The sequence below is a fragment of the Homarus americanus genome, unplaced genomic scaffold (genome assembly GCF_018991925.1).
Source record: "Homarus americanus isolate GMGI-L3 unplaced genomic scaffold, GMGI_Hamer_2.0 scaffold48406, whole genome shotgun sequence".
Classification (NCBI taxonomy): Eukaryota; Metazoa; Arthropoda; class Malacostraca; order Decapoda; family Nephropidae; genus Homarus; species Homarus americanus.
Genome location: NW_024753828.1, coordinates 1,906,260 through 1,933,113, shown reverse-complemented (window position 1 = coordinate 1,933,113; position 26,854 = coordinate 1,906,260). Strand labels below are relative to the sequence as shown.

The 26,854-nt window shown below is 40.4% G+C and overlaps 1 protein-coding gene across 2 annotated transcripts in view; it reads left to right on the top strand.

Moving 5' to 3' along the window:
- LOC121855477 (transcription termination factor 2-like) overlaps nucleotides 1–26,854 on the top strand; it is a 151,112-nt gene that overhangs the window by 38,911 nt on the left and 85,347 nt on the right. For both annotated transcript variants that reach the window (XM_042350446.1, XM_042350447.1), the window contains 2 exons: nucleotides 14,947–15,062; nucleotides 22,042–22,165. In XM_042350446.1, coding sequence (XP_042206380.1) covers nucleotides 14,947–15,062; nucleotides 22,042–22,165 — 240 coding nt within the window. The remainder of the gene's footprint in view (nucleotides 1–14,946; nucleotides 15,063–22,041; nucleotides 22,166–26,854) is intronic.

Below are 26,854 nucleotides of genomic sequence, written 5' to 3'. Positions count from 1 at the left end.
AGTAAACACTGAGTATAATACTGTACAGCATGCCCTTCAAATTCGTGGGGGCTAGGTTCTCAAAATGGCCGCGGATAGCCAAATCCATGAATAACATTTGCTGACGGCCGGGGGGGTTACATTATTACTTGTATACAGTACAAAGAAATGCATATTCCCTTTAGTGTTTGCCCTTTGAACAATTATTTCTTTAACCTGCATTGTATGTCTGTGTGTAGACACACACACAAACACTTGCTGTTAGAACAGCCCAGTCCCAGCCATTATAAAAATTATCAACAACTCCTAATCAACCGGTGTTGATTATGAGGCAGCCCTGTAGTACAGGGCTGCCTCACTTATTGCAAAGGTTACGGGCATGAAACTTGTTGAGATTATCGCAATTGCAAATAGCGGAGCAATTCTCTTCACTCCCCAAAGATGATCCAGTACCTTCAACAAGCAAGTATGTTAGCCTGTCTGAAGAAAGCGAACTTGATGACTCACCCAGCCCTGTCTCCTCCTCTGCGTCATCCAATTATTGTAGTCTCCATGTTTACAGTCATGCGCCGGTTAACGTCCAACCGAACAACGTCCGATCGCATATACGTCCGTGCCCCCCCCCCCAAAAAAGTGACGCATGCTGGACCACCACTCCACGACCCCCTGACGGAGACACGATGATCCTCCCCATACTGGCCAGATATTATGTGTTAAAGGAATATCCTTCCTTCCTTAGGCATTTGCCTCCAGGTGTGATGTCAACCTACATCTATTGAGGATAAAATCTTTCACCCACAAATTGACAAAAACACATTTGCTGTAATCAGACATATCTAGTTGCCTCAACAAGGGGTTGCAATTTCAAATTCTGTGTCATTACTATGGAATAAAGAAGTATCTGGTGTACTGCACTCTAAAATTAAGAGAAAACGGACGACTCAGGCGTCCTGAAATGAGAGAAAACGGACTTCTTTGACGGGGCACTCAAATAAAGAGACATAGCTACATGTTTTGTGGACTACCCACTTTACAGTATCCTTTTCATCACTTTGTAATAAACCTAGCCATGCCTATGTGTGTTTATGATATTTACCATATATATATATATATATATATATATATTTAGTGGGTATAAAGGGTTGTAAAATGGGAAACTTGGGGTTGGGTGCCTTGAACCTCCATTAGGATAAATCCGATAGGTTTATGTAATTTCGGACAACGTCCATTTCGGTTAACATCACGTTTCCAAGAATGTATCTAGGACGGTAACTGGCGCTTGACTGTATTTAAAAAATTATTGAAATAATAATAATAATAATAATAATTAATAATAATAATAATAATATTAATATTAATATTAATATTAATAATAATAATAATAATAATAATAATAACAATAACAATAACAACAATAATAATAACAATAACAATAATAATAATAATAATAATAATAATAATAATAATATTAATTATTGAAATAATAATAATAATAATTATTAATATTAATATTAATATTAATAATTTATTGAAAAGGTTCTGCAGCCCGAAGGCTGAAAATATACATTGGACATAAATGACTTATTACATACATTGGTGGTTTAACAAAAGCCTTCATTAGAGAAAGGTAAAGGAACATACAGTGAACATACAGATTAATGTTTACAGCGGAGGTCACGTAGATCATGTGAGCTGAGGTGTTGAACAGCAGACATGTAGTGTGTGTGCATTCAACTAACTACATTAAATCTAAGTGCACAGGAACACTTTATTCATTTTCATTATTGATTACTTTTACTGTACTGTACTGTATTTCATTTTAGAATTTCTATGTATTATTTTCGACTTACGACTGGGTTTGAGAGATGAAATAATGCATCAGTCTGTAAAATTCCGGGGATGGGGGATTTCTTTCCGGGTTTGAGAGATATTTAATGTGCAATTTCTGGAACGTGCGAGAAAATTTCGGGGATGAGGGGTTTTTGTTTTGTTTTGAGAGAGTTGTCTCCTTACCTGGAAATCTCTCATTCCTGGAAGTGCTCTGTACCAGTTGTTCTGGCTAATTGAGATAACACTAGTACCCTGTTTTGGTGACTGAAGTGATTTTTACTATGTTTTTTGTGACTGTAAAGTACTTTGTATCTGTTAATGTCAACATGATGTGGTTATTGTCGGCCGCAATAATGTTATCACCGTTCTCTTTTTTTTTTTAAGTGCCTTGTCTCTGTGGCTGTGATGTGAGCAATGTAACTTTCAGTATGTCTGGGAAAGCTAAGGCACCCAGGAAAACCGATGTGTTTGGAAGTGAAGCTTGATTCCACAGAGGCTGTGTGGGAGTCAGATTGATGTCTCCACTTCACCTTCAAGAGTCCCCTTAGCCTCAAAGAGGAAATGTGATGATGACCAGGCTTGTTCTTAACCCCTACTCCCCTTTGCTAGGGTGCACCAAGTCTTCATATCTTGGTGTCGTGGGTCACAGTGGCTGAATGGGTGGGGAGGGGAGGGAGCGAGCACCAGTCTGTAGGCCTATCAATATTGTCACCGCCTCAACAAACTTGGCATCATCTGGGTTCTGTTTCTTCCCATCATTGTCTTCGTCATCCGATACTCTATCAATCCCACTTAAATCAAGCAACTCTAGATGAACAGTGAGGTGGATCATAAGAAAAGTCAAAGGACATGCATCCCTCACAATATCTGGTGGGTAACTCACCATGAAACATGGGTCTTGAGACAAATACATTCGGATTGAGTTGCCAATTACATTAGTACCTCAACATTCACGAGGGATAGGTTCCTGGGAAACCCACGAATGTAGACTTTTGCGAATAACAGTCTTTAATACCCCATCTTTAATATTATAGGGTACCATATATTAAAATATAAATAAAATTAGAAAAAAAATACTATTTAAGTCCTCTAAATACTACTAAGGTATGTACAGTTACTTTATACAGTTGTGTTGTGTTAATCAAAATAAATTAAATGAAATGCAAGTAAATGTGGTGTGATGTTTGGGAAGTCAGCTGGATTGTAATAGCGGAGACGCATTGTTTGCTGCCTGCCTCACATGGTCCTTATTGATTTCTTGTTAAGGTTGTAAAACATTCACAATATTCCACTTCATTTTTATGCTTAATTTCATTGGTGGGTCATAGTCGTAAATCATATGTAAAATTTTTGGCACTCCTTACTCATGTCCTCAATCCATGCACATAAGGCCTTCTCCATCTTCTCCATCCCTTTATCACGTATCTGATGTGTAACTTTAGCACTGTGTGGTGCACTATTAGCAACACTACTTCTAATTTCCTTGCCTTTCATCTTCATGGAACAAACATTTGACTCGTTAACTTCAAACGCACGGCCAACCTCTGACGCATTAATGCTGCTTTTAAGTTTATCTAATACAGTAAACCCTCGAATATCCGGACCCGGTAAATCCGGATTTCGGAAGATTCTGACCAAAATTTTTGGGGTTCTGGGTTAAGAAGCCTCCAAGAAGCTTCTCTAAGAAACATTCCCAAAACAGAGCAAAGAACATTTTAGCCCGTAGGTGCTGCTTGACCCATCGGATGCAAAATATATGACATTTGTATTCAAAATATTCCTGGTCTTACAAGGAATCCAGCAATGTCAATTATATTGTCCTAACTTTAGTTTGAGGTAATTTTTATTACTATACCTGGTTTTCCCCCCAAAATTTCTCAGAGGGAAGAGCCAGGAGTGTAGTGTGAGAAGAGGGGGAGGGAGTTGAGTCCATTATTTGAATGGACATTAACTTGGCGACTGTATTTCTCTATTTCTCTTAAGTATTAATTGTGTGCATGTACCATCATAAAATTAAGATGTTATTTTTACTAGGACATAGGTATTGTGTTGGAAAAAGTGGAGTTTGGGGGTCAGCTGGTCTCTGTTTCATTTAATCCCATATGTTATGTTATTCACTTTACGCGTTTCTCACTTTCCGCGGTACCCTGTGGGTTACATTAACCGCGTAAAGTGAGGGTTGACTGTATAGCATATCATAAAATACAGTAGTACATATTATATGTACAAAGAATAGTTCCTTCCACACTCAAACCATCCTCTGGGTGACTTGTCACAGTTTAGCCAGGCAGTCACCCAGCTGACTTATAGGTGTGTGACTGTGTTATGCTGTGTGTATGCAGTGATGTCATGTTGAGGGAAGGAGTCTGGGAGCACGGCTGGGCTCTCAACACAGTTTTAACTCACTTCCTCGACAGTGCAATCTGGTCCTGTCTGTACAGCTGAGCAGCACTTTCCAGGAGCCACTCTGCTCACCTCACATAGGGAACTGGCTAGAAAAGGTGCCCTAAACATAGCCTGCCTAATATAATCAACCTGACTGGGTAACCGCCCTCAGTAAGGTCATCTTCAGTGGTCGAAAACACAATCATAACCACAGATCAAAGCAAATACAAACTATGCAACCTCTTATGGTTGCTGCAAGGAGTGTCAGGACCCTACTGGATACTGGCACAAATGAGCATCTTGAAAGAACCAAAAGTTGTGGCAAAAGAGCTGGCTAGGTATGACATTGACATAGCAGCCATTAGTGAGTCCCGGCTACGAGACAAGGGTCGACTCACAAAATGGGGTCTGACTATACCTTCTTCTGGAAGAGTAAGCCTGCTGTGGAGAGGGTCCTCATTCATGGAGTTGGCTTTGCCAATCCATCCTACACAGGCTAACTGAAATGCCTGTTGGGATCAACTAGTGCCTCATGGTGCTCTGAGTCCCACTGAATCACTCGAGTCATGCCTTCATCATCAGTGCATATGCCCAACACTGGATGCAAAGGAGGACTTTTATGCTGACCTTGACAGTGCTAACCTCTATCCTCAGAGAAGATAAGGTTCTGCTCCTAGATGACTTCAATGCCAGAGTTAGCAGAGATATATGGCAGGAAATCATAGAAAGAAACTGAGTAGGCAAGTGTAATCCCAATGGCCTACTCCTCCTCAGCAGGAGTGCTGATCACAACCTCACTATCAACAACACCTTGTTTAAGTAGGCCGGCAAGCTCAAAGGTAATTGGCAACACCCACGATCCAAACATGGGCATTTCATTGACTACATCATTGTCAGAGAAAGAGATCGCCCGAGCCATCTCGGACCACTGTGACACAGATAATCGGCTTGTCAGAGCCAAACTCGCCCTTCATGTCGCCCCAAAACAGCGAAGGCAACAAGCCCCCAGAAGAGGCTTTAACACCAAGCGAATGGAGGATCTAGCGGTAGCACTTCCTTTCAGAGAGAAGCTCATGAGGGTCTGATAAAGAATACAACGACAAACAACCAAAATACCAGTGCCAAATGAGGTTTCATCAAAGCTGTCATCACAAAAACCTGCAACGAGACCCTCAGCCAGATCAAAAGAAAACACCAGGATTGGTTTGATGAAAACAACCTGGAAATTGAAGTACTCTTCAATAGGGAATGTGCTGCACTCACTGACTGGCAGAACAATCCTAAGTCTCGAACCAAAGCTGATATATTCCACGAGAAGAAAGCAACGGTCCAACTCAAACTTTGCAAACTAATGAACGATTGATGGTAAAATATAGTGTGTGAAATGCAAAAAATTGCTGATCAACAGAAGGTGCATGAATATTTCAATTCCGGTAAAACAATATATGGCCCAACTACTCGTGGCGTGGCCCCCCTCCGCTGATCCGACGGTAACTCTAATTTAAGACATGTTAACTCTCAACCGAAAAACTAATGTGGATGTCCTGACTACCTTGCAGGTTCCTCAGCACCCACAGCTTACCCACCTCAGCTATCCTCCATCCCTGAATGAGGTAGCTATTGTCATCAAGCAGATGAAAAGTAACAAAGCCACAGGATCTGATGGAATCCCAGCCGAGGTGTATAAAGCAGGAAGACCTCTGCTTACCAGCCGCTTCCACTTTCTCCTGGAGAATATATGAGAAAAGGAGGAAATCCTCCCCGAGATCTTTAAAGACTCCTTGATTGTCAATATTTATTAAAATAAGGGAGACCGGTCAGACTATGGTAACTACCACGGGACCTCACTGCTGTCTGTAGCTGGTAAGATTATCACCAGAGTCCTCCTAAACAGGCTACTTCCTGAGGCAGAAAACTTTCTTCTGGAATCTCAATGTGGCTTCAGACCATCGTGTGGCACCACTGACAATATCTTTGCTGCCCGCCAGATACAGGAAAAGTGCAGAGAACAGCATCATGACCTGTACATGGCCTTCATTGACCTTACTAAGCCCTTTGGCTCGGTCAACAGGGAAGCCCTCTGGCAGACCCTCAGTTGTTCTGGCTGCCCACCAAAATTCATTGCCATTGTGAGGCAACTGCAAGATGGCATGAACAGCATTGTCCTGCACAACTGCACCCAGTCAGAATTCTTTCCCATTCAAATAGGTAAAACAAGGATGTGTACTGGCACCAACTCTCTTTTCCATTTACTTGGCTGCCTTCCTTACTCGTGCCAGTGCCAATTTAGCCGGCGGGGTGGACATCGAGTGCCGGATGAAGGGTCTTTTCAACAAAGGTGTTGGCAGCTTCCATTACTGAACTTCAGACATCACACTGAACGCGACCTACAGGAGATCCTGAACACCTACGCAGATGCATATGCACACTTTGGCCTCGAGTTGAATGTGTGTAAGACTCAGATTCTCTTTCAACCTGCCCCTGGTTCAACCACACCTCTACTATCCATCCAGCTTAATGGTACTACCCTCTCTAATGTTCCTCACTTCCAATATCTCGGCTCCCACTTGTCCACCACCTCAGACATCGATGAAGAAATTCAGCATCGGATCAGATGTGCATCTCAAGCCTTTGGCAGACTCCAAAACCGTGTCTTCATCTGTAGGGAGCTGAAATTATCTACAAAGTTACACGTATATCGAGCAGTGGTCCTCTCCACCCTGCTATATGGCAGCAAGACATGGGTCACACACGAGGCACCTCAGGGCACTTGAAAACTAATACCAACGTAGTCTACATTCCATCCTCCGAGTTCGCTGGGAAGGCAAGAGAACAAATGCCAGTAAGTGATATCTCTGTTAGCCAGAACAATTGGTGCAGAGCACTTCCGGGAATGAGCGATATCCGGGTAATGAGACGACTCCCTCAAAGCCAGAAAAAATCCTTCATCTTTGGAATTTTCCGGGTAATGGGATAATTTTCTCGGAAGTAACAGAAATTTCCCATTACATCATGTCTTGAACCCGGAAAAATATCCCCCATCCCCAAAATTTTGTGTGTGCCAGAAAATTTTTCTTGGAATTTCCGGAAAATGCGCTTTATTTTCATCTCAAACCTGGAAAAACTCCCCTATCTCTATTGGAATTTTCCGGGGATCGGGAAAAATTTCTCAGAATTTTCCGCAAAATGGGCCCCTCAGAAAACCATTACCAAAGCAGGAATTTTTTAGAAAACTCTGGCTACGGGAACGATTTTCCTAGACAAGCCGTTTTTTTTTTCTTCTAAAAACCAGTTTTTGTGATATAGCTCGAATGCGACGCTCAGCAATGCTACCTAGGTATGTTAATTCCTAGCCAATTTGCCAGGCCAACATACAGGCAATTAAAACATCTAATAAATACTTAATAAGTAATATTAGGAGGACACGTCGCTACCTGGCATTTAATTGCTGTTTTGAAAGTCCCTCCCTCAACCAGCCTCCATGCGCACTGCGCTCATCTCTTGCCTCAGGGAGAGCAGTAATTAAAAGTCAACTCTCGAGGGGTGGAGATGGGTGGGTTATGGACGTCGCATTCGAGCTATATCACAAAAACTGGTTTTTAGAAAAAAACGGCTTTTTGTTCAATGCTCTGAATGCGACTCTCAGCAAGAATACCCAAGTAGGAGGTGGAGAGGGAGGTGACTTTGCATACAAGGCTCCGCTGACTGAGGTCCTGATTATATTATAAATTATTTTGAAAATTTCCAAAATTAAGAACATTTACCAGAAGGTAAAATGTTAATTTGCTCAAAAAGGATATACTCACTTTATTCTAATGAGGAAGAAGGTCCTGGTAGTGGAGATTGAATAGATGGGGGAGGGGAACCCAGCACCACCACATTTGAAGCATCTCTCAGAGATAGATGAAGATAGCTGTCTTTGAAAGTTTTTGAAGATCTCCAAAAGCCCATTTCCTTGATCTGACTGAGACTCATGTGCCGCAGAAAGGCCACAGACCCTGCATATTTCCTAGTGTCATGTGCCAAAAATTTCTTGCCAGGGTCTGCTTGATTCACTAATTGAGATAAGGATTTTGTCAATTGACTAGGAGATAATTTCTTACCATCCCTTGATGAGAAAACATAAGGGCCTCTATTAGGGAATCTGGTGAACCATTCCTGAAGATTTTTAACTGGCCACAATATGTGAGGAACCCTAGTTTCATCCATTAGACGTTTTATCCTAATAGGTTGAGCTTGGAAACCTTCCCTTTCATTTTTTCTTAGGATCTCCGTAGGAAAAAGGATAACATCCTTGTCAGAAAATACCAATAATGATGGATTATTGGAAATTGAAATCAGATCACCGATTCTCATACCCGTTGCTATTGCTATAAGGAAAGCTGCCTTCTGGAGTAATTTATCCCTGTTCAGATTTATATTGTAATTAGGCCCCATAAGAAGATTAGTAACTTTTTCCAGAGACCAAGGCGGGATTCTCTTGGGTAAAGGAGGTCTCTGAATGAAAAAGGACGATCTTAGCATTTGATAAAGCCTTGGGTTCAAGGTAATATTAAAACCCCAAGCCAGAGGGTCAACCAACGCTGATTTATAAGATGCAATTGTTGATCCTTGAAGGCCTTTAACTCTGAACAGAAATTCTAAAAATTCTAATACAACTGTTTCCGATAATGAATCCGGAGTTGTTAACTTGATAAATTGTTGAAAATGATTCCAAGCTTTCTCATAGTGAATAGAAGTTTGGGGTCTATGACCTGCTAATACTTGATTAGCTATATTGGAATTACCCAACAACCTATTTAAACTTTTTTTGAGAAACTCCAAGCGTGAAGTGCCAAGGATATCTCGAACTGAGAATGTAGTACCTGGTCTAGACATCCTTGTTGCTATTGTAGAGGATTCGGGCACTAGTCCAGTAGATCCAGGCACCAAGGTTGTAGGATCCAATATGGTGTAATTAAGAGGACTTTGCCTCGGAAGGATCTGAGTTTGTGAACCACATTGGGCATGATTTTCACAGGTGGGATTAGATAGATTGAATTCCAAAGGTTCCAATCTAAGAGGAGGGCATTTCCTAAAAGATTTGACCTTTCCAGAGATGCGTAAATTGGCATCTTGTAATTTGTTAGGGAGGCAAACAGATCTATCTGTGGAGATCCAAACTTCTTCACTAGACTCTTGAACTCCGATACCTTTAGGGACCATTCTGTTTCTGTCGATACTGGCCGGAGACGGGACAGCGCATCAGCCCAATTGTTTTGCACTCCCGGTATATAAGTTGCTTTGAGGTAAAGTGTTTGTGTTGTACAAATACTGAAAAATTTTTTTGATAGTTTTAGAAGGGGCCAAGACCTTGTTGACCCTTGATGATTGAGACAAAAGACTGCCGTTTTGTTGTCCATGGCAAACAGGATCGTCATGTTTTGTTAATTTGGGTTTGCCGACAAAAAGAATAGGACCACTGCTAATTCTTTTATATTTATGTGTTTGTCCCAAAGGAAGTTGCTCCACTTTCCTTGATTGAATTCCCCTTTTGAAGAATGGTATCCCCATCCTATTTTGGACGCATCCGTACAAACGACCAAACCTGTTTGAGGTGGAACCCAGGGAGAGGGACCGATTAGATTGTCCCAGTTTGTCCACCATAACAGATGATTCTTTATCTGAACAGGGAGAGAAAAAGTAACTTTTCTGTTTCTGCTTAGCAACTTCGAGCCCAGATGAGATAGTAAAATTCCCCACTTAACGCGGGTCAATTGAAACCCAGAGGGTCCCCGCTAAGTGCGAACTGCTGCTATGAACAACAGAACATATGGGATTAATTCCAATAGAAACCAGCCTGACCCCCAAACTCCACTTTTTGGACGCACACATAACTATGTTGTAGTAAAATTTATCTTAACTTTATGATGGTATGAAAAACAAGTAATATGAAGAGGTTAGGGTTAGGGAAAGATAAAGTTAACATAGGAAAAATGAAGGTTACCTAGAGAAAACTAAAAGTTAGGTGGAACACTACGTAGTAGAAGAGATGGGCCGGCATACGGGATGGAGGCTGGTTCCGGAGGCAGAGGGCAGATTACTGGCCCCTCAGGTGAATCATCATTCACTAGGTGAATCAACATCACTGTCACTTTGGCAGTTGCCAGGGCTTCCCTGACAAATCCCTCAAAGTCAACTTCACTTTCACTATCACTGGCTTGGGCTGGCCGGTGGGTTGCATGAAGAACTCTGGGGTTATGCTTTGCTGACGGGTTGGCTTTGATGTTGTCATGATACACCGTGATGTACGGCCCAGCCTGCACCAGTCGGGTATGGAAGACTTCTGCAGCTCATCGCTATTGTCGCGGGAAAGGACGGACTTAATTTTTTCTGGGCAAACTCTATGGCATTAATTTAATATCAATACTATGACTTAAACTAGTTCTTCGGAGAATGACGACCTTTCTTCCTCCTCTCACTGGCGTGTTCTTCTTCCAACATCTCGTCGGCAGTCACTTCAGGATCTTTGATCACCTCCAGGATGTCTTCAAGCAGTGGTCTCGGAGAAGCCTTCAGCTGTAATATTATTGAGCGCAGCTTTCTCTGGCAAGGTCCACTGCTCGCAACAGTCTGAACCTCAACAGTCACAGGTTCACCTCCTCTCACCTGGCATGCCATGCAACACATGTCTCCATGCGCGATTTGAATCAGAAAGTAATAGTCAGAAGCAGATCCCATGCCTCCACCAAGAAGTCTACAGCTTGTTTAACGTTAAACTTCTTCCAAAATTGTTTGACGAGAAGTTCTTGAGTCACCGCCTCTTGTCTTTTGTCCTCGCCGCTTTTGCTCTCGCTGTCGGTAAGTCACCCAGCTTATTAACCTTCATCCTTGGTGTTGTAGAGTCGCTCAGGAGCTTGAACTTTGCAGAGTAATGCGAGCCACATTGCAGATCAACTCCTGTCCATGGGCTGGATTAATGACGAGTGTTGGGAGGAAGGAAGACCACTTTTACTTTGGGGTGATTTATCCATAAGTACAGTGTCCAGGTGCTGTCAAGGAGCAACAAAATATTAGGAACATTCTGTTGCTCGCGAGAATTTCTTCACGCCGAACAAAACAGTTGTCAAAACCAAAAGAGGGACAGAGAAGAGGACATCCACGCCCACGCAGGTTAGCCAGTGGACATTGCTTGTTCATGTCCATATTCTGTAGGCGCATGCTTCTGCGGGCTGTGTGAATCAATCGATAACTTGGTTTACAGGTACCGGAGGCATTGGTGGTAAACAGGACGGTGATGCGCTCTTCTGCAACTTCCGACTCTTTACCTTGCTGGCAGACTGGGACAAACAAGTCTTGAAGGTAACTTTTTCCAGAAAAAGACCAGATCTGTCCATGTTAAAACACCTGGTCGCCACTGTACTGTCCTTCTCCATAATCTCAATGAAAAACGGAGGAAAATCTCTAGTCCAGCCACACGGTCAGCACTGCCTCACCACCAATGTTGATGTTGGTGATCTTGTTCCTCTTTCTTAAACCTATGCAGCCAACCAGAGTGAAGCATTGAAGGGTCGGGCTCTGTAATCTTCAGTTTCACGTGACACTGCTACAAGATAGCTCACGTGCTGCATCTGCACTGAGCGCGGTAGTCCAACGCCATGTTGCGCCGCTACCATCCATTCAAATAACTCTCAAGCAGCAATTTTTCTAATTTTTGCCAGCACCCCTGTTCTGGCAATACCTGATAGATGAAGCACCTGCAGACTTTGTAGATTTTCATGCCTTTTGATCTTGGCTGCATCCTTTGATCGCATTTAATCGAGATTCGCTGGACGCTTACGTTACGAGATCAACTTGTCAGTTTTCCTTTCTCCAAATCTTGAACAATTTGGTACTTCACCCTGTAGAGTTTAATGAACGTCGTATCTTCAGCCATTTCCACGGAACAATGGATGCGCCATACACGGTGTGTCCTTGAGGGATCAAACTGTCAAGAAGTAGGTCAAGCATCGCCTCCTCCTCCTCCTCCCTCCCTCCTCCCTCCCTCCTCCTCCCTCCCTCCTCCCCGGGTGGTCACGCCATAATACTTAAGCCACACTAAGCCAATACAGCTAGCAGAGGGGGTAGGATGGCCAACACAGTCCGATACATGACGCCGCATAATGCAACAAAGACACACACTGCGCAACCTTATGCGCTTGCCTGCGGGAGGGAGGAGGAGGAGAGGAGAGAAGGGCTGGGTGAGCGGGCAAAATCTAAAAATAGCATCTCGAGCCGGACCCTCACCGCGTATGTGGAAAAAATCCGTGTTAAGTGAAAGTTCAGCTCTGGCAAGGCACCGCGTATATGCGAAAACGCGTTAAGTGAAACCGCGTTAGGCGGGGTAATACTGTACTGTGTAATTCGTAATATAACTTGAAAATAAAAGGATAAGCTGTATCAGAAGGTTTACTCAGATGCGTTTGTGTGAGATATTTAGTTCAGTAGACCAGCTTACAACAGGGGTCACCATAACACACTGTAGTATAGTATTTGATATGTAGATACCTTTTTAAAAACGTTATTTACTGTTCTATGATGACTCAGTTTGGCTGCTTGTACGCTTTGACAAATGATTACCCGGTAATGAATAAACCAGGTTATATGCAGATGCATAATACTGTACAAATACAATATTACTTAGTGATGATAAATACACTACAATAGTATTTATTGAGTGGTGATAATTACACTGCAATAGTATTTATTTAGTGATGATAAATACACAACTGTACTGTAATAATTTACTTAGTGTTGAAGACAGACATTGTGGTAAGCCGATCAGCTGTGTGATCTCTGTAAACAATTACTCATGGTATTCAGAGTGGGATTCTTTTTTCAGGAAAGCTGGGTTTTTTATAATACTTTATCAACCTGACACCAAGTGATCCTAAATTATATGAGAATTGTGGTGGAATCACATAAAGAAGCGTTAAAGAAATTTTGTGGGAGAGAGGGGGAGGGAGCCACCCACCCATGCTACCCCCCTCTCTTCTGTCAGCTGCTCCCAGATAAATAATCATCTTCCACATATAATATACTCCAACACTTATTTGTTTTTATGTTTATCTTTATAGCACTGTACAGTATACAGTTTTCTCTCTATTCATAAGACATATTCTGTGGTTACTTACATATAGCACTTTACAGTAAATAACCCATCATCTCGGTGAGAACAGTTGTTGACAACCAGATTTCCATGTCTGATTTTCAACCCAGGGAGTTCTGTTTCATATTTGGTTTTTATTGTTGATGTAACAGTGTTTTAATAACCTTGTTATACACTTTAAAGACTTTAGTTGTTGCAGTGCAGTAATAACATAACAACAGATTTTCTTTTAAGCAGTTCAGATAAGTAAAGCATCTCCACCCCCCCCCCCACCCACTCCATATACAGTAGTCTCGATACACGTGGATTTCCTTTATGCGTTTGGTCATTTATGCGGCACCTGGCCAGAGCGGCTCGGGCAGGGTGCGCACTAGGTCGCCCAGTCAACAAAACATTACCGAGTTCTTCACCCACCACAGCCAGCCCAAGTCAGTGATAGTGAGGATATGGACTTGAGGGGTTTGACAAAGAGGCTCTGCAAGCCTCTGGTGGATAGTGATACAGGTGAGGGCCAATAATCTGCCCTCTGCCTCGGAACCAACCCCCTATCCCCGTGTGCCCAACCATCTCTTCTATCATCATAAGTGTTAAAAAACCTAATATTATTGATATTTCTCTTAAATATTAATTGTGTGTGCATACCATCATGAAATTAAGATGTTATTTTCACTACAACGTACGTATTGTGTCGGAAAAAGGGTAGTCTGGGGGTTGGCCCAGTCTCTATTTCAATTAATCCCATATGTTCTGTTATTTCGTATACGCGTTTCTCATTTTACGCGGACCTCCACGGGTTTAATTGACCGCGTAAACCGAGACTATACTGTATTAAAATTTTTCGGACTGGGCTGTGCCCCAATTAGTCCAATTTATCGAGGGTCTACTGTATATGCAAATGGCGACTGTGTTAAACATTCATTTGGCTTTTATTTATTGGCAGCATTATTTTTATTTATTCCTCACATTTACTGGTACTGCTAAAAGGGGGATTGCGTCCTATATTGCCGTGCAAATTATGTGCCATAAAATACGGTACTATACCAGTGCAGTGTTATAATGACCCCATTGTAAGTTGATGTGCTGAAAGCTCTCTCTCTAGGAACACATCATGTGCAGTAAATGTTGGAATGTATTTGTAGTGGAGACTTTTTTAAAAAAAACAAGGAGTCTGTGGTTGCAACTCAGCCTGTAAGATCTCCCGATGTCAACGCCTGCAACTAATCCTCTGGGTATACCTTAAGAGTAAGGTTTATGCCAATTGATCAAGGAGTATCTGAGTTGAAGCAGAACACAAGGGCAGCAATACCTCTATAAATGACACATCGAGTAATGGGGAATTTTCACTTCCAACTGCAACAATGTGTAAATAACAAAGGATGCCATTTCACTGATGTAATTTTTAAGATGTGAATCTTGTGTATAAAATGCCTTGAAATGTAATACTGCAGTTCGGTTAATAAATTCAGGTAAAAAGTCATTACCGGTACTTTTTCTTCTTCAAAACAGTCGGATTTCTATGTCAGACCCTGTATAATGATTAATGAAGACCCTGTACTGTAATATGTTTTTGAGAAGTTTATTAATGTTGCATCACCAAGAACATTCATGAATTTTACCTACCACAGATGGTTTATGGTGCTACAAATCTGTCATTACTCCCAGATGGTGGGACAAAGCTGCAGAAACAGATACTTCAGTTGGAGAAAGATATAGCTCAAAAGAAGGGCATTACTGTGCAACGGTAAGTACTATAGAAATTTTGGTTTTAATACTGCGTTTAAGTTAAGATTCACAGAAAACCTACCATAGTGTTTCCTTATTTGCTGTCCTTTAAGATGTACCCCTCCCCCCCCAAAAAGTCTTGCATCTTATACTTAAATATTACCAAATATTATCGGGAAAGGGGTGGCCATTTTCAGCCTTCAGATATGTCTATTGAACTTTGTACAAATTAAAATATTGTTACTTTTGTATAACAAATATGAAATACAGTAAGTCCTCGCTTAACGTCGGCCTGCTTAATGTTGTTTCTGTACTACGTTGCGAAACCTAAAAGAGACCACAAATTTGTTTAACATCCCGGTGACTCGGTACAAAGTCATTTGCGTCGTCACAGACTACTTTTTACAGCACATCACCCTCTCTCTTAGGACAAATATTTCATTTACCTTTTTCAAAATATGTATTTAGGATGGTGTGTGCATGTAAATGAGTAAAAATAAATGAAGAAAGTTACTATATCTACTGGAAAATAAGTTGAAAAAACATGTACAGTACTTAAGGGACTAAAATTTTTATCTCTTGTACAAAATATATGTCTATATTCATATTATTCACTGTCTTGCAAGGATTCCAGCAATGCAATTTATATTCTGTTAACTTTAGTCTGTGCCATTTTATAAGATAAAAACTTTTAAGCCTATAAAACCATGTCACCTGTACCAGAAGTCAGAGGGGAGTTGATTTATTATGACCGCTGGGCTGGAGCACAGACAACGGTTACTTTGTGGTATTTATTTATGTCTTGTAGAGACGTTTTAAGTTTTTCTCTTATAAATCTCAATGAATGTGACTTTATAGTAATGCATACAAGCACCTCACCAGGCATCACACAAGGAGCTTTGAATTTATGTACAGTGGTCCCTTGGTTAACGAACACAATTCGTTCCAGAAGGTCGTTTGTTAACCAAAAATTTCGTTAACCGAAACCATTGTTTCAATGGGATTTTGGGTAATTGGTTCCAGCTCACCGAAAATTACATACAAAGTAAAAATAAATGCAATAAAGTATACTTACTTTGAGGTGTGCATGTAGAAGGCTCCTGGTTGATGATGATGATGATGATGATGATGATGGGAATTAGAGCTGGGGGTGGAGGAGAAGGGAGAAGAGAAGGAAGTGGGGGTGGAAGAGAAATCACCCCATGCTTTGTGCCGTCATTTCACCCATAAAATTTTAAGTTCACTAGGTGTAATTCAAGATTATTTTCTGTATATCAACACTGCACTTTATTATATATTGTCAATATGTAAAATAAATTTCAGAATGACCAATAATTGTACTGCAAAAACGTAAAAATAGTTTATGTTCAAGAGAGTCTCAAGCAAGATGCTTCCTCCTCTGAGCAGACACAAACTGACAGCATTCTGGGTGAGTCAAGTGGCTGTTTGGCGCGCTAAAAACTAGTTCCCTGTACTTCATTTATGTTAAATAATTGTTAAAATGACTAAAAATTTTAACAAGACTTGGAAAATTATTGAATAGTACAACCTTCTTGATATTTACTCAAATGGTAACAAATTTAAGCACTAAAACTGATTACTGTATTGGCGGACTAATACTCCAGCTGGTGAGTAGGCGAAAACATGTTGACACGATTTGGTAAGGATTTCATTAATCAAGTTGAAGATTCTTATGGAAGGTAATTCATTAACCGAAATTTCCTAAACCGAGGCGTTCGTTAACCGAGGGATCACTGTATATGTAATGTATTTCATGGGGCAAAGGGAGGCTCAATAACGTAACTATCGTATTTTATCTATTTCTTGTGGGGAAAATTTATTTGCTTAACGTTGTTTTGTATAACGTTGCGTTTTCAGGAACGTAACTCCGACGTTAAGCGAGAACTTACTGTACACCCGACCCTCTCTTTATGCTATGCGACAACACAGCATAATGGGAATCTGCATACACATTAGTGAATACTTAATCTTATGGGGAATATTAGGATATGTTCGACAACTACTAAAGTCAACAGTAATGCTGTAAAAGTTGTGAAAAAATCGTTACAATACTCAAATGTGGCTTAGAAATATTTATAATATAATATAATATAATACAGTATACAGTAATATAATATAATATACAGGGTACAGCGATATCCCCGTTAACCGGAACAATTGGTGCAGAGCATTTCCGAGGATGTAAGATTTCCAGGTAACAAGACCACTTTCTCAAACACAGAAAAATTCCTTATTTCAGAATCTTTTCTGGTTACTGGAAAAAGTTTACAATTGTCTAAACTAAACATTTTGCACACACAGACACTAGCCCACATCCCCAGAACGTTTCTGGGTGCTGGAGATGTTTTCCTTGAGTCTAAAATACTGGAATCCATAAATACAGTTCTAATTAAATTAGAAACTTAATTTCTTTACTATAATAATCCAGAATAGTTTATCTAAAAGTTTGGTTCAATAAGTATATTTAAAAATTAAAAATCTATAGGATATGGGGATGAATGAAGCTGTGTGTTACAGCAGACTGTTATTTTCCACTCCCATGGAGCTGTGAGGGATTAGTGGGTCTCATGTAACTGACCTGACCTGATGCAATGTCAGGTGGAGGTAGGGTGGGGGATTAGTGGTCTCATATTACTGACCTGATGGACTGTCAGGTTACCCTTTCTTGGGTGGGGGATTAGTGGGTCTATAAATGAGCAAAGTTGTATCCCTTGAACATTACATTACATAACATTTTAAAATATGGAGTGAAAAAGTAGAAAGTTGTGGGTGATTACAGAGATGGAGTGAAAATGAGTGTTGCCAAGTGCTCCTCAACAGCTGATATTTAACTCGCTACCGTGCAGTCACACACACGCAGATGTGTTTAATTCCCTTGCTGGAGGTGTGTGTGTGTTCATAAGGTTTCAGCGAAAGGCAACCGGATCCATAATAACAAGTGTTCTTCAATAAACTTTTATCTATATAGTGTGGCCGCCCAGGAAGGTTGTTATATATATGACAACTTCACAAGTAGTTGTTATATGATGGTAACAGTCACCTAGCAGTTACACAGTTGGTAAAGGTAGAGATAATTTGTTCTCCCCATTACTGTGTTACTATGTTACAAAGAAGAAAAGTTACAAAGGACCAGTCTCCAGGCTACAGATAAGCAAGTGTACTCCAAGTAACTCTGAATTTTTTTTTCCTGAAAAGTTTATTTTCTAGTGTACATGGATTACAGTATACCGTCGAGAGAATCAATGGTTAAGGCTAGTTCAGGGATGTGTGTGTGGTTGTGTGGTTGTGTGTGTGTGTGTGGGTGGTTGTGTGTGTGGTGGGGGTTTAATAATAATAATAATATAACGGTTTATTGAAAATTCTGCAGCCCGAAGGCTGAAAATATACATTGGACATAAATGACTTATTACATACATTGGTGGTTTAACAAAAGCCTTCATTAGAGAAAGGTAAAGGAACATACAGTGAACATACAGATTAATGTAGGTGTTGAACAGCAAACTCGTAGTGTAGTAACTCCCTCCCAGATGGTGTTAGGAGGAACTCACGTGGTGTAGTAGTTCCCTCAGATGGTGTTATGAGGGACCTGGCGTGGTGTAGTAATTCCCTCGCAGATGGTGTTATGAGGGGCCTCACGTGGTGTAGTAATTCCCTCACAGATGGTGTTATGAGGGACCTCACGTGGTGTAGTAATTACCTCACAGATGGTGTTATGAGGGACCTCACGTGGTGTAGTAATTACCTCAGATGGTGTTATGAGGGGCCTCACGTGGTGTAGTAACTCCCTCACAGATGGTGTTATGAGGGGCATCACGTGGTGTAGTAATTCCCTCACAGATGGTGTTATATGAGTGAGGTTTGGTCTTAGGCCTTCCTATCGTAGACGGATTAACACATCGCTGGTTGTTGTTGGGTCTCACGGGCCGTTATCATTGGGTACCTGGGACCTCACTGTGAAGGTTAACTTAGGTAAGACTGTTACTGTTGAGTTGTTCTCACTGACTTAAGCACTGTTCACCACTGTTCACCTCTGTTTAACACTGGTTCCGTTCCTTTCCTAAATGAAATTGTAACTTCTGGCGAGAACTTGTTGATATTCCGGTGGGGAGGAGGGTTCAGGGGAGGGGGTTGGTATGGGCCAACTTAACAGTTGACCTGGCTGCTCCGAGAGGAGCGCCAGGTACGTCTTGACCCTTCGGGGTGTGTGTGTGTGTGTGTGTGTGTGTGTGTGTGTGTGTGTACAATCAGAAAGGGATGATGGATTAGTTGGAAGTGTATCCGTAAAGAAAAACAAATATTTACTTTATACGTTACGTCAATGTTTGGCAACTATAGTTTCCGTCACGACAATATTCTCATTAGGCTGGGTCGGGGAGTGAAGCTCTGCTCACTACATTGAATATTATTTATCACTACACGTCAAAGAGTACATTACAAATCATACTAGCATAAAAACACACTGAGTGAAGCTCTGTAATTATCTCAATATTAAGTAACACTAACCACCGATTTCGAAGCATAACTCACGGGACAAAACATATGGGGATTGGTGGTCACACTGGACGGTGCGAGGCGGGTGGAGGCGGGGCGGGTGAGGCAGAGCGGGTGAGGCAGGGCGGGTGAGGCAGGGCGGGTGAGGCGTAGTTAAGTGTAGTGGGGAGGAGCCGGCGGCGAAGGGTCTCCTTGCATTTGCCCTCGCTAATGTAGGGTCAGGTCTGGACTTTTTCAGAGACTATAAGTTGTATATTCTGGAGAAATCTTCAGATGGGGCCGTGTGACATGAGAGGCCCTGGTTGATTTGTGGCCCCTTGACTTGGGCTCGAGGGTTACATTTGACCTGGCTAATGTGAGGTCAGGTCTGGACTTCTTCTGCGGTGTAGGTTATTGTGTATATTGGGAGAGAGTCGGCCGATGCCTTCTTACATGTTTGTTGGGGCCGTGTGACATGGGAGGGGAGCCAGTTGATTTGTAACTCCTTGAGTGGTTGCGAGGGATACCCTTACATTTGACCCCCCTAATGTCGGGTCAAGTCTGGACTGTTTCTGAGATGTAAGCTGTGGTCTGACAACCCATCACTACATATATATATATATATATGTATGTATGTATGTATGTATGTATGTATATACTGTATATATATTTCAAGTAAATGGAAAAATTTTACTCGACACAGACACTAGTTCCAGTTACCGGTAAATAGCAGACGCTTCAGTTACGTCACTAGTGTTTACACTACACCAGCGGGTAACATTTGATGACATTACTTGAAGTGAATTGGCTTTATTTTAAAAAACCAAGGATGGTTGGTAAAGGACTACTGAATCAGTGGGTAAGTGTCACATTTGGGGGACTGGTCTTATACAGCGAATAGAGCTCAAAAGCTACTTTTTAAATGGAAATTTGGGGGGGCCGTCTTATGCACCCCGACGCCTTATAGGCCGAGATATACGGTAGTTGTATATGTATGCGCTATTTTCTATAGAAATGTTAATGATTTTCTGTATATGTAACTATTTTCATGGGGCAAAGATGAGGCTCAGGAACGTAACTCCCGTATTTTATCTATTTCTTATGGGGAAAATTGATCCGCTTAACGTTGTTTCGTATAACGTCGCATTTTTAGGAACGTAGCCCTGACGCTAAGCGAGGACCCCATGTATTTGTATCACTTATGAAACTTGTATATTATTTGTGAATCAAGAGACCCATTCCCCAATTATGCAACTGTATATTTTCAGCCTTCTGGCTGCCATGCTCTTTCAATAAACCGTTAATTATTATTATTATTACACACACGGGAATTAAAACAATATGCATCCAGTGAGGGTCTTGTTGCGTGACTGCATGGAGGTGAATTAAAAGATCAGCAGTTGAGCTTATTGCTTGGCAACACTGGTGCATGTTATCACTCCTTTCCACTCCATTTCTCTAAAATCACCCACACCTTTCTACTTTCTCACTCCATATTTAAAAATTTTATGTAATGTTGAAGGGATACAACTTTGCTCATTTATACTTATCACAATCTCCCTAAAAATAATTTAGCTTTCTTGTTTATTCAAGACATCTTCAGGTCATGAGACCCACTAATCCCCCACCCAGGAAAAGGTGACCTGAAATTCCATCAGATCAGTAGTATGAGACCACTAATCTCCCTCCCTACCTCCACCTGACATCGAGTCAGGTCAGGTTCCTTAAAAATACTTTAACTTTCGTCTTTATTCAGGATATTTTCAGAAAATGCTCTCGATTTTCACCCTCGGAAATTTTTTTCCCAAAGCCGGAATTTTCCAAAAAATTCCGGGTTTGGGATTGATTTTCCGAGTAAATTTCAATTCCGGCTATTGGAAATTTTTGGGTTTGAGGGATTCCGGCTAACGGAGATTTTACTGTATAAGTTGTCTTGTGTTAGCCAGTATAATTCGTCTGGTGTTAGCCAGTATAAGTCGTCTGGTGTTAGCCAGTACAGGTATAAGTCGTCAGGTATTAGTCAGTCTAATTTGTCTTGTGTTAGCCAGTATAAGTCGTCTGGTGTTAGCCAGTATAAGTCGTCTGGTGTTAGCCAGTACAGGTCGTCTGGTGTTAGTTACATGTAGTCTAATTTGTCTGGTGTTAGCCAGTATAATTCGTCTGGTGTTAGCCAATGTAAATCATCTGGCTTTTGCCAGAATAAACTATCTAAATTCCACTTGCCGAAGCATGTGACATTGTGTGTCACTTGTCGATGTTTTGGTGTTCACCTCGTGTGTTATTGGGTCACTACATTGGAAACAACCATAGGTGGTAGACACAAATGTTTCCTCTGGGAAGGTAACCCGGTTCAGTTTTGTGGATAACAACACAGGCGGGTTTATAAATGAAATCAATGTGAAATGTTGTTTGATACATTTTTAAGGGATCTTACTGTAAAATTTATTTATTTTTATATAATTTCAATCTCATAAGTTGTTTAATTTGCATGTTTCTTGTTTTAACAGATTTGAAGCTCGACCTCATCAAACTTCAAATGACACTGTTCTACGTACTGTAGACGTAGTGTCGGCAAGCAAAGAAGTGGAGAGTAAATTGGATGTTGCTAGAAGAAAACTGAAGGAAGTTCAGGTATTTTTTATGGTCTTCTCACCCAAATAATTCAATACTGTAGAATTATACTTAAGCCTTAATCTGCCAAGGAATTGTTACTGATTGAACAGTAAAATAACCGTTTTACTTTCCATTGATTGTTTTCATTTCTTCTCAGATGGGAAAATGGTAATTAAGCAATCAAATTATCATCCTCATATCTGGGGGTTGGCAAACACAGCCTCCATTATTATTATTATTATTATTATTTTTTTTTTTTTTTTTTTTTTTTTTTATTATGGGGATAGCCCAACCGAGCCAAAGGGGCAAAAAAAAAAAAGAGTAAAAAGAAATTAAAAATAGAAAAGAAAGGGATTATATTAATCTACACCACGAAGATGTTGGAAAACCAGTTTCTTAAAGTGAGACAGATTGTATGAGTATGGAAACACAGAAGAAGGAAGAGCATTCCACAGTTTGGCTGTGTAAGGAAAGAAAGATGTACTATAACGGTTTATTCTAGTGTGACCGACATCCACACAAAAACGGTGGGCACCACTGGCAAGACGAGTGTTACAAGCCTACGGCCTTGCCAGCGGTACACAGGATGCCAAATCCACTGATAATTGCTCGTTAAAGTACCTGTAAAAGAGGGAGAGTGAAGCATCATTGCAGCAAAGAGAAAGGGAAGAGAGATTATCAACTAAAGGAGGTGAGTTAATAAGAAGAAATGCCTTAGAATCCACCCTATCTAACAGTTAGGCAGAAGAAGAGCCACCCCAGATATGATAGCAGCACTCCAAGTTAGGACGAATGAATCCCTTATAAACTTAAAGTAATTGCTGAGGAGTGAAGTAGATACGGCATCTGTACAACATTCCCAGCTTTTGGGAGGCAGCGTTAGCTGTGTTGCGGATGTGTGACTTCCATGACATATTAGAGGAAATGGGGAAGCTTAGCATAACTATTTTAGAATTTGGGAAAATGGTTGTCCTGAAATGTGATTGGTGGGAGATATTGTATTTTCGAAAGTGTAATTTGGCAAATACGGTGATTTATTTTTATTGAATGTGACCAAATTTCTTACTCCCCATTTGGAGATGCTGCACAGGTCCTTGTCGATAGAAGAAACGATGTCATGACAAGAAACAGATCTACTTCGAGAGTTAGGGGGAAGGGAAAATGAGAAGAAGAGTAGGATCATCAGTGTAAGAAAGGATAGAATTAGTAGTAGTGTGAAGTAAATCATTGATAAAAAGAAGGAAGAGAGTAGGTGAAAGAACAGACCCTCGTGGGACACCACTATTGGTAGAAAAAGAGCGAGAGATCGATATCCCGTCAACAACTGTCATGGATAGGTTCTCGAGGAAGTTAGAAATGAGAGAACAGAGTGGAGGAGAGAAACCATAAGAGGGAAGTTTAGAAAGCAAAGACTTGTGCCATACACTGTCAAATGCATTGGCGATGTCAAGAGCCATGATAATGGTTTCCCCATAATCCCTTTAGAGGATGACCTGAGGTGGGTGCAGTAGGAGAGCAGATCATCAGTAAATCTCGCCTGGCGGAACCATGCTGGTGATCTGACAAAAGAAAAAGGTGTTCAAGGTAACGGAGAAAATGAGATTTTTAGCTATGCTGGTTGGGATGAAAAGGGGGATGGATGTGTTTTGGGGGGGAAATTTGGAAAACAAACACTGCCAAATAGAAAAAAAAAAGATGCTTGGGACTGAGTTTTAAGTGAGGTGAATTTTGTGGCTCGAGTATCAAGAGATGTTGGTGAAGTTTGGTGAAAGTTCATTGATTTAAGGATGTCTTAAGAAAAAAGCAACTCGAGGAATTTATTTGTCTTACCTATTTCCCACAACTTAACAAAACTCTTATTGTACAGTAGGATCTTGTATTTCGTGAGTAATATAGAATGGAAAATTTGTGCCAAATTCAAATTTGCCAAAAGCAAATACAGCTAGACCCCGACTTACGACGGGGTTAGGGACCCAAATCCGGGTCGTAAGTCCGACATAGATAAAAAAAAAATAATAATAAAAATTAATAAAAAATCTACAATGAAATACAATACAGTAAAAGTAATAAATAATGAGGAATGGATACAGTACAGTGAAAGTAATAAATGATAAGGAATGGATACAGTGTGACTGAGCACTTACCTTTAATGTAGTCAGCTGAATGCACATGGGGCCCCCATAATTTTCTAATTATACATGGAGACTACATTAACTGGAAACGTTTCGGTATAGAAAATGCGTGCGTCATTTGGAAAAAAAAAATATATTTTTTTAATAAAAAATCTGCGGCGGTCGTAAGTCGAAGCAGTCGTAAGTCGGGGTCTAGCTGTACATAAACTAATGGGAAAAATAACAATATACTGTAGACTGGTCACTCTACATCAACCTCTGATTTTCCCATTTATAGCCTCCAGATGATAAAAATTCCTCCTTTATTGACCTGATTGTGCTTTCCGGAAACTAGTTTTTAGGCCTTCCTCAAGTAATTCAATCACACGCTGCTTATCCTGGATCGAGTACTTGGCAAACTTGACTCCCTTATGATAGTCCCGCTTCTCCTTTTCCTTATTTGGCCGCTTAGGTGGGTCGGTCCCACCCCCACCAGCACCAGTAGGACCCCCAGTAGAGGTAGAGGCCATTATCTTGACTCGACAGGCTGTAGCACCACCCAAAAAAGCACAATAACAGCCCGGGCGGTCGCTAGGATGGCGCGGGCTACAATGCGATAGTTGTGTTCTTGTAAACCTCTTTTATGTTCACCATCTGCAATTCGATCACCAGAACGCTTCTTGGAAACATTCTTCTTACCTTGTCTTTCCATATTCATCGCTAACGCAACAATATTGGAGAAAACAGCGAAAATCACGGAGCAATTGACAGAAACCACGCGATTCAACTGAACACGTGATGTAAACAGAGAGCGCTGGTGTAAACCGTTATTAGTCCCCATTGTGAAACATTCTTTTTACTTATTCTTTTCATACAGTCCAGTGGTCCCTCGGTTAACAAACACAATTCGTTCCACCGAGTCGTTCGTTAACCGAATCCATTATTTCAATGGGATATTGGGTAATTGGTTCCAGCTCACAGAAAAGTACATACAAAGTACTGTAAAGCCAAAAATGCATAAAGTCAGAAACACTCCTAAAATTCCCCTAAATCGCCCTTAAATCACTATATATATACACGTACATATACATTCTTACTCTTAAATCACTACTGTAATGTGATGCAGGTGATAAATTTTTATCTCTTGTGCAAAATATGACGTTTATATTCAAATTGCTGTCTTCCAAGGATTCCAGCAATGCAAATTATATTCTAACTTTAGTCTGAGATATTATATAAGATAAAACCCTGGCTGGGCAGAGGGAGGGAGGGAGCGAGCGTGGTGGGGGGGGGAGAGGTGAGGTGATACGTTTGACAGTTGGCGCCCAAGGTCTAATGTGTGTTTATTTATCAGTCCTTAAGTGACTCAGCTTCTCTCTTATAAAATGCCACTGAAATGACCTGGGTGAATATAATTTACATTGCTGGGATTCTTTTAAGATAGTGATTAATTTGAATATAAACAAGCTATAATTTGCACTAGACATAACAATTTTAGTACCATAATCAATTTAGTACATGTACACTACAGGATTGCACTTAGGTCATTTATTTCTTTTACGTTTCTTTTAGTATGGTGTGTGGATATAAATGAATGAAAATAAATGAAGAAATTTATGTAAATCTACCCAAAAATACAGTTGAAAAACTTTACAGTATAAAATGTACTGCCGTACTGTACACTAATGTACTAAAATTTTTATCTCTTGTGCAAAATATATGACGTTTATATTCAAATTATTCACTGTCTTGCAAGGGTTCCAGCAATGCAAATTATATTCTCCTAACTTTAGTCTGTGATATTATATAATATAAAAACTTAAAGCCTACTGTATAACCACCAAGCCCTTGCTGGGAGGGGGGACAGTGACATGTTTGACAGTTAGCTCCGAAGGTCTAGTGAAGGATTAATTTGTTTATTTATGTCCTTTAGATTGAGATTTTGTTTTTGCTTATAAAATTTCATAGAAGTGACCGGGGAGAATATAATTTACATTGCTGGAATTCTTATAAGATAGTGATTAATTTGAATGTAAATATACGATAGTTTGCACTAAACTAAAATTTTAGTATTCATTTTGTACATTATTTTGATTACATGTACATACAGCTTTGCCCTAAGGACAGTGTATGCATGTAAATGAGTTTCAATAAGTGAATAAAGTTACATATATTGAGCTAAAAATAATAGTTGAAAAACTTTATGGAGACAGAGCTTGGATGGCAAAATTTTAAAATGACCAATAATTTTAATATAAAAAATGCACAAATATTAAAGAGCACAATTTTCTTGATATTTACTCCACTGGATACGAATGTAAACATAGAACAGATTACTGTATTACTGAATTGGCAGACTAGCCCATCAGCTGATGCTCACAACAAAACGTGATGTTCGCAAGGATTTCGTTAATCGAATTTTTGTTCGTTAACCTAATTGAAGATTCTTATGGAAGGTAATTCGTTAACCGAACCAGTCGTTAACCGAAGGACCACTGTATTTATGGGTAACAGCTAAATTTAAAAAAATAAATAAATAAATAAATAAAATAATTTACAGAGTACCTCTCCAAAAACACTTCACAAACAAAAGACA